Raw genomic sequence first — 8,778 nt, forward strand, 5'->3', positions numbered from 1 at the left:
TATTGTTCTAGCTATTGTCACTCCATTAGAAAATATGTGAAAGACAAATTCAGAAGTCAAGAGTTTGGACTAGAACTAGCAGACAAGCTTGCAAGGAATTTGGGTAAAATTGAATATGAGGAAGGGAAATTAGGGATTTGGACTCTTGAGAAATTATGGCAATTAAAAAGAAAAGATAAAAGAAATAAAAATAATGTCTGCCATTTTAAAAGAAAGAGCCACATTAATAATAAATAATTCCCAAGCTTTGAAAACAGTATCTATTCCCTTAGCACACGCTACCTAAACTCAGCAACTGCCATTCCCATTCAACTTCTAAGAAAAGCTCAGCTAGGGTAAAGAAACCTTCCTCAAAAGTCCTACAGCATGTCTCAACATCCATCGTCATCTGGATCCAAATCCTCAAAACATGCAAAGACTTCATCCATGGAGTTTGTAGATGAAGACGTTATGGACGTCACTCCTTTATGCATGATACCAGGCAACACCACAGGTACCTCCTCCGATGCTGGAGATAAGCAAGGTAATACCTCTGGTAACTCCTCCCTTCCTAAAGACATGTATTACACTGATCGCGCTATAAGGAGACTGGTTACTAGAATACTGAGTGAAGGACACAAAGTTGAAGGGGTCTCTACCCCTCTGTCCAGAAGGGAACCCTCTCCTGAGAGAGAACCCCATGCTGATAAAGATGATGATTCATCTAGATCAGAAAAAGAGGTGGCTGCTGAAGGGCTTTGCTCTCTAGGTAAAACCCTACCTAGCAAGAAACAAAGTGTGCCTCAAAAAAAGATTATTGATCTGGAGGAAGAAAGCACTGAAGGAGAAGATGATTTGTTGGTTCATCTGGTTAAACCTAGCATAGCTGAGAAACTGAGAACTAAGAAAGGGAAAAGTATGGCTAAAATAAGAGCTGCTAGAGTGAAAAAGACTGCAGGAGTAAGACCCTCAAAACCCTGGAGCAAGGTTGAGGTTGGAAAAAGAAAAGAAAGACACAGCTCTGATTCTGAGGAGGATGTTAAAGACGATGTCCCTGACATCTCCCCTGCAAAAAGACAGGTTGTTCAGAAATCTCCTGGCAAGGCTGTTGCTGTCCATCTAGACAATATCTCCTTTCATTTGGAAGATGGAGCAGCAAAGTGGAAATATGTCATTCAGAAAAGAGTAGCCATTGAAAGAGAACTTGGACAAGAAGCTGTAAAGGTAAAGGAGGTAATTGAGCTGATCAAAAATGCTGGACTCATGAAGACTATGGTATCCCTACCCCAATGCTATGAGGGGTTGGTGAAAGAGTTTATTGTCAATATCCCTGAGGATATTCATGATAAGAAAAATAGGGAGTTTTGCAAGGTATTTGTAAGAGGCAAATGTGTAAAATTCTCCCCAAGTGTCATCAACAAGTTCCTAGAAAGAGGAATGGATGGAGGAGTAGACCTAGAAACCACAGACAATGAGGTCTGTAGAGCTATCACAGATGGCCAAGTTAAGGAATGGCCTAGTAGAAATCACCTATCAGTTGGAAAGCTCGGTGTTAAATATGCCATCATGCACAAGATTGGCTCAGCTAATTGGATTCCTACTAATCATGCCTCTACTATCTCCATCAATCTTGGAAGAATCATTCATGCAATTGGAACAAGGGTTAACTATGATTTTGGCAAGTTCATATTTGAACAAACTATTAGACATGCTTCTACAAATGCTGTGAAGTTACCCATTGCCTTTCCCTCCCTTATTTGTGGCATTATCCTGAGCCAACAGCCAGGGATTCTGAGCACAAGTGGCATCCCAAGCAGGAGAAAATCCCCTCTGTCCATCCATTACAAGCTGTTTGAGGGAAGTCATGTCAATGATGTCATGACATCTTCCAGAAGGGAGTCTGCATCCAAAGGAAGTCTGATTGACCAACTAAAAGAGACCTGCAAAGAATTGGAAAATGGTATAAGGGTGGCCAAGGCCAGAAAGGAAGCTTTAGAAGTTCTCATCTATAGCCTGGAAAGGGAAGACAGAGAAAAGGCTGGAAAGGAATCAAATACAAGATCCCAATCCTGTTCTGAAAGCTCAGAAGACTCTGAAGGTGTAGCTGAAGATGAAGATGAAGGTGAAGGAGATACTTCTTCTTCTGATTAATGGTCCCTGGCTGTATTGAAGACTTGGAGGGGTGCTGGAAGGTGTGGTGGAAGCTGGGCTGCTGTTTGGAAGGCTGTTGTCTTGTTTGTTTTTGTATTTTATGGCAGTCCTCTTGATGCCTGTTATGTAATATTTAGGGCTCTTAATGAGTTCCTTGGATTTGTTCATTGTCTCAGCTTTTTGCTGTGTATAATGATGGTTTGTACTGCATGAATATTATGTTTTAACATGACTAATGTTATAACATCTGTCCTGACATTCTCTGACAGACTAATGGACATTTATTTTGTCTGATTGGTCACCATTGGTCAATTTTGACTAAAAAGGGGGAGAAGTGTTGAAGTGTTGATATGGAAGCAGTTGTGGAGAGATGTATGTGGCTGGACAGAAGGACAGCTATTATTGAAAGATGTGCACAGGTGCTGCAACAGAATGTTGTTCTGTTTACAGATGTCAAACAGGATGTCTGTGAAGGAGAATTGCGATCCAAAATGCAACGGAAATTAAAATTTTCTCCTTTAGAGATCCTTACGAATGGTCATGATCAGTGATAGAATATTTACCTCTTGTGACGATTGAAACCTTTGGTGCAGATCTCTTGTGACGATCAAAACCTTTGATGCAAATCCACTGAGCGATCACGAACGTTGAACGATGACAACGTCTCTACTCAGTCCACACGAACGGATTCCTTCAATCTCAGTGCTAGCTGGTACGAATGAAGGCTTTGAGTGTGAGAGAGAGAAAACGAAAATAATGCAACCGCCATCAATGCTTCTGCACAAGGGTTCTATTTATAGAACCACTTGTGTGGGCTTCAAACTAAAAAGCCCACTTAAGTGTATTTTGGCCCATATCTTATAATATGCCCAAAATCACTTAAGCCCATGGTACCTTATCATATTTCGTATTCTACTCAAGTACACCGTACCTTACGATGTTCTATAATTCACTTAAGGGCACCGTACCTTACGGTATTCCTTAGTTACTCTATCTCTCATCAATCCGTCCTTTGTGTGTGACCCTGTAGGTTTTCATGACGTTGGCAATTATATTAAATCACGCATTTAACATAATAAACAGTGAGCGGTATCTAGCAACACATCACTGCTACCCAAGACACGAAAATGTCATGTGATCTGACAAAACCTTCTGTGATAATACTTATGTGTATAATTACCCTTTTGCCCTTATGTCTATATTGAACACAAGGCATAGACCGTGTCATCCTTGTCCAGTTCAATATTGGGCCCATAGACATTTATCCTGTTATGCAGGATGGGCAAATTCCATCTAGGTCACTCATGTCCCTCAGTATGCTTCGTGGAGTACCCATCAACTGTCTTTATGGTTATCCAGTTACGGACAACGTTGGATCAGCAATAAAGCACTCGACTCTACATCTAGAGTCCATAGTGGTTTCAGGTCGAAGAGTGGTATACACCATTATCACCATGAGAATAACTTATGACACTTTGCATAACTTTCTATATAGTATTCTCATAGCGGGTCAATCCGGTATAAATATTACTCCTAATATTCATACCTATGTTTAAGACTTGATAACTCTTTATCCATGACCCATGAGACGTGATCATCAGTCTACAAACATAATAGTCTTAATGCTTTAATGTTATCCCACTTCACAATAAAGCTCGACTACGGATACTTTAAGAATAGTGTCCTTATGTTTAATGTGTTCTCATGATTAAGTCACACTTAATACATTAAACGGACTAGCTATTCTAGGGACTTTATTACACAAACGTAATAAAGAAAAGCCTTTTATTATTCGATACAAGTACCAAAAGTATTGGCCTCTATGGCTTACACCAACAATCTGATATGGTGCACAGGTGTTGATGTTGAAGCAGATGTCACTATGACATTCTGGCTGGTACAGGTACTGGAGTTCAGTAACTGTTTTTTGGTGAATGCACAGATTTAGGGGGAGAAGAAGTACCCTTGTGCACTGTGCATTTGTGTGTCTTACTAGTTGCATCCATAACTAGTAATTCTGTTTGTTGCACAGATTTAGGGGGAGGAGAAGTACCCTTGTGCATGTGTGTATTACTAGTAGCCATAGATAGTAATTGTTTTTTGCTTCTGCTGCTGATTAAACTACTGTTATGTGGTTTAACTGCTGATAGTTTGCCTTGTGAACAAAAAGGACAGATATATGTTTTAGCCAAAATTTGCCAAAGGGGGAGTTTGTTGGTTCTAAGTGTTGGCAGCAATTTTGGTAAAACAAAGAGTTTTCACAAGATGTCATGTGTGATGTCTTAACATAAGATATCCTATGTACCTACTGGAGTTCAAGAACATGTGCATGCAGGATTGTTTCAGAATGCCACTTACAATGCTAAGGCGTCTGATATTGGATGTACCTGCTGGAGCTTAATTGGAAGACATGTTCATGCAGGATTGTTTCAGATGACATACACAATGTCATGGTATCTGATATGGCTGTACCTGCTATAAAAGGAAATTGGATTATGCAGGATTTTTCCAGATGTCAGACCCGATGTCATGACATCCTGTACACAGAACATTCAGTATGAATGTTTGGTGTTTTGTGATTGCACAATTAATGGCAATCATTGGTTGATTGAAGATATGGCTAGCTGGCGCATTCTATCAGGGATTTCAATCAGATTTGTTTATTTTCCAGGAAGATCTTTACAGCTGTTATAAAAAGATTTGATGGGAAAATATATTTAGGGTTTTCAAGATGTCCAATGTTTCTATAAAAAGGGACTCAGAAAACCTGTTTGAACACACAACCAAGACTGAGCGAAATTTAGAGAGAGAGCTAAGGTTTGTGTCTGTAGGTCATTCAAGTCATCCATTGATGATTGAATTGGACTGATTTGTCTTCTTGATCAAAGCTTTGAAGCAAGATCAAAAGTGTGTCTTCTTGATTGAAACTGTGAAGTAAAATCAAGAGTTTGTAATTGAAAAGTATTTTCTTTTCACAAGGGTTTGTTGTTTAAAATCACGGGTGTGTGATTGTAAGGGAAGTAAGTGGGTTCTCATATCTAAGAGTGCTTAGGTAGAAATTGCACGGGTAGAGATTAGGTGAGAAAGACTGTAACTTGGTGAAGTGTACGGATAGTCTTTGAACTAATTCTATTATAGTGAATTTCCTTCCTGGCTTGGTAGCCCCCAGACGTAGGTGAGTTGCACCGAACTGGGTTAACAATTGCTTGTGTTATTCGTTTTACCATTCTGTTTATTTTATCCATTGTGTATTAGCAGATATCAGTGTCGTAACATTACCTTCGACATCTTATATCTGATACCAGAATTTCAGATCTTCTCCTCGTGCTCAAGCAGACGGGTAATCTCATCAGGGATCTCTTCAACACCATCTTCTTCTGCCTCAAATACAGGGAACTCAAAGTTGGGAGATGGTGTTGGATCATTATGTTCAATGGGTTTGATCAACCTGCATAATGATTTTGATTATAAAAGAGATTTTAGAATTCAAACAAGGCAAACCATTATGCAGATGAAAATATTGATTTTATTCTTTTTTAGGGTGTAGCGGTGTATTCGTTACCATTGGAAATATTGACTAAATCCAAGGTAAATCATACAAAGTCAAGTCGCCACCGCACTTCTATTTATCCAAAGGAATGGTTAGAAAGCGAACAAAAACCTAGAAAGTTTTACAAACAAAACTAGTAAAAGAGGGTCAGAGATCTGGGTAAGGGGGTTGGTTATACAATGGGAAGGTGTTAGGCACCCAAAGCATCCTAGGTACTCCAAGGGAGCCCTTTTCACGCTTGTTGCAAAGGTTATTGTTTATGAAAATTATTTGTGCAAACATGATTGAAGAGATGAGAAAAGAATATACAAGTTTATTTACATTTTGTGTTTGGATGGATGAACCCATTGCCTACGTACCCTCTTATGAAAAGATTAGGATCAAAACCTCGTAGTTCGGGTAAAAGAAATGAGTGGATTGATTGGTCCAAAAGCCTTAAGGTCTTTTGTTATCAAAGGGAGAAAACTCAACCTGAAAAACCACAAGTCCACCATGTGAGGATAGCTTCGACATGCTAGTGAGGGGTTAACCCTATAATAAGCATGGAAGGCTTACAATCCAATCACTAAGGACAAAGGTGAGTATTACATTTACCACAAAGATAACTCAAACCTAATAGCAAAAGGTTATGAAAAATTTGATTAAGAAGTGATCATTGAAACCACAAAAGAAGCACATTTGAATGGGTTACATTAACCAATTAGAAGTATATACAAAAATGGTCAAAGTTGACTTAAAGATTCAATTCACAATGAGTGTTATGAAAAAGAAAGTTTGAAAATCAAAAGCCTAAGGCTTAGGTTTCTAATGTTGAAAACAAGTCAAATGTTTGCACAAAAATGTTTTTGGTTTGGGTTAAGATGGAGAAAAAGGTTAAGGGTGAGAGGTAAGGGATAAAACCACAATAGGAGTTCCTCTCTTGAGATCATATGTAGATGATCCAAGTAGATTCCTTTGGAATAAGCAAGCACAAGGCAAAAGCAAATCAAAACAAGTCTCATAAGAGATCCACAATAAGAGGAAACAAGATGCCAATATATGGACTTACACCCAACTCCTGTCAACAAAACGGAAACAGAATGCCAATATATGGACTTAGATCCGACTCCAAAACAAACAAACGGAAACAGAATGCCAATAAATGGACTTAGATCTGACTCCAAACAACAAACAGGAAACAGAATGCCAATAAATGGACTTAGATCTGACTCCAAACAACAAACAGGAAACAGAATGTCAATAAATGGACTTAGATCCGACTTTAAAAACAAACATGCATCATAAGCAAACATGCAAAAGCAATCAATACAAACAATCATCACACGCTATATACAAACAAGAGGCTTCAAACCAAGGGTGGGCTTTAGTCAAGAGGGGTCATATCAACCTCGACAAATAAGCCAAACTGTACAAAGGTAGTTTGTAGCTCTTAACCACTAACATTGAGAGTTAGGGTGAAGCTGATCAAAGATGGTAATGAGGATGAGACCTCATGCTCTTAACCCTGGCCTGGGTGAGCTCATGATAAAGAAAGCGTGGGGATCCAGAAAGAGGGATCCTATTCCACTTGACAGACACTGGACAAAGATCTTGGATTCATGTTCAAGAGCATCAGCACGTAGTGCGGGCATAATGAACGACTCACTGAATAACAGGGGATTGGCTACTAATCCCTTCTATCTGTCAATTGCCTCTTCACTTAGGAGGACTTATCAAGTAACATGCCTCATTTAGAGGTCTTTGGCACAATCTGTAAACAAACACAAACAGAGCCTCTTAAGGAGGACTTCAGCAAAATGCCTGCCAAAAAGGTGACAGGACTTCCAGACTACATGAAGTAAGAGAATAGCTACCTAAGTGGTGTATCAACCACAATCCAAAGCTCAAGCAAGAGCGAAAGGCAAGCAACTAATGTACCTGTACAAAAGCTAACCAGTTAGTATCTCGGACAACCAATCAGAAAACAAACAGACAAACAGTGAAACCAATTAACTGCTACACAATTCAATGAGCAATGCTCAAGGACTCATGAGCTCAAGAGCTCAATTAGGATCCTACAAAACACAAACAAGTCAGAACACAATCCAATTTGCATCTCAAAAGGTGAGCAACTCAACCATTAATGCTAAGTGTCCAAACCTGAAACACAAATCAAGGTTAGTTCATGTACAAAACACTAGTACAAAGACTAGGTCCAAAACCAAACCAAATGATCAAAACAGAAGTCAATCTTTCACATATTGCACCTTCAAACAATTAAGAAAATATCCTCAAAAGGACCAACATCAATTCATAAGGCAAAGGCATCAAATGATCAATGTAAAGCAAAGGAAAGCAAAGGTGCACAAAGTGAACAACCAAACTAGAAAATCCAAATCAAAACAGAAAAGCAAGCAATGGCTATGAAATTTTTTATGCAAGCTACTCATGTTATGAACATACAATGTGAAAAAAAATTAAATCCAGAAGAGTTCAAATGATAGGTGAATAAAATTGCACAAAAGCAAGGCCAAAAATGTGACACAAATTGTCACACTAATCTTCATGTGTCAAAAACAGTGAATACAAATAAGGAAAAATTCAAACCAGTGCTCAAAAATTCATATCACACGTGATGATCAAGCATGCAAAAATTCAGATCAATTGGATCAACACATAGCATTTCACAAAGCATTGAATGTAACATGTCAATTTAGCACAAGGTTCAATCAAAAATTCCAAAATAAAAATCCAGAAACAAACAATTCATGAAAATAATCCTATAAAGAACTAGAGATCAAAACAAAGCTATGAAAAAAATTGGAGTCAATTTGGAGCATTTTACTATTTTTTATGATTTTTTAAAGATGAATGAAATAATATGAAATATTAAAATGAAATGGAGGGAAAATAATGTTTGAATAAAATAGAAATAAATGTGAGCCACACGATTAGGCGCGAGAAATCAATCAAACGGACCAGATTTGAAAGGTGAAACACACCGTTTCATTAATACAATCAGCATGCATGGTCAGCAGGTCAATGACACACAAGGCACGGTCAAAGCATGGTATCCAATAGAATAAACACGCAAGCAAAACAATCAGCAACAACTCAGC

General features: G+C 38.5%; 1 protein-coding gene across 1 annotated transcript; it reads left to right on the plus strand.

The window, feature by feature from the left end:
• Positions 1 to 366: 366 nt before the first annotated feature.
• LOC127137896 (uncharacterized) lies at positions 367 to 2,404 on the plus strand. Its single transcript, XM_051064303.1, has 4 exons — positions 367 to 1,626; positions 2,152 to 2,223; positions 2,307 to 2,328; positions 2,400 to 2,404. Exons 1-4 carry the CDS (start codon positions 367 to 369, stop codon positions 2,402 to 2,404), a joined length of 1,359 nt encoding a protein of 452 aa, XP_050920260.1.
• Positions 2,405 to 8,778: the final 6,374 nt, after the last annotated feature.

This window comes from Lathyrus oleraceus, chromosome 4 (genome assembly GCF_024323335.1).
Source record: "Lathyrus oleraceus cultivar Zhongwan6 chromosome 4, CAAS_Psat_ZW6_1.0, whole genome shotgun sequence".
Taxonomy (NCBI): Eukaryota; Viridiplantae; Streptophyta; class Magnoliopsida; order Fabales; family Fabaceae; genus Lathyrus; species Lathyrus oleraceus.

Bases quoted from the DNA above. Each gene is read 5' to 3' on its own strand.
- LOC127137896 (XM_051064303.1), top strand. From the start codon at position 367: ATGTCTCAACATCCATCGTCATCTGGATCCAAATCCTCAAAACATGCA. The intron at 1,627-2,151 runs GCAATTGGAACA...GCTGTATTGAAG, and splicing joins ATCTTGGAAGAATCATTCAT to ACTTGGAGGGGTGCTGGAAG. The intron at 2,224-2,306 runs GTATTTTATGGC...TCATTGTCTCAG, and splicing joins CTGTTGTCTTGTTTGTTTTT to CTTTTTGCTGTGTATAATGA.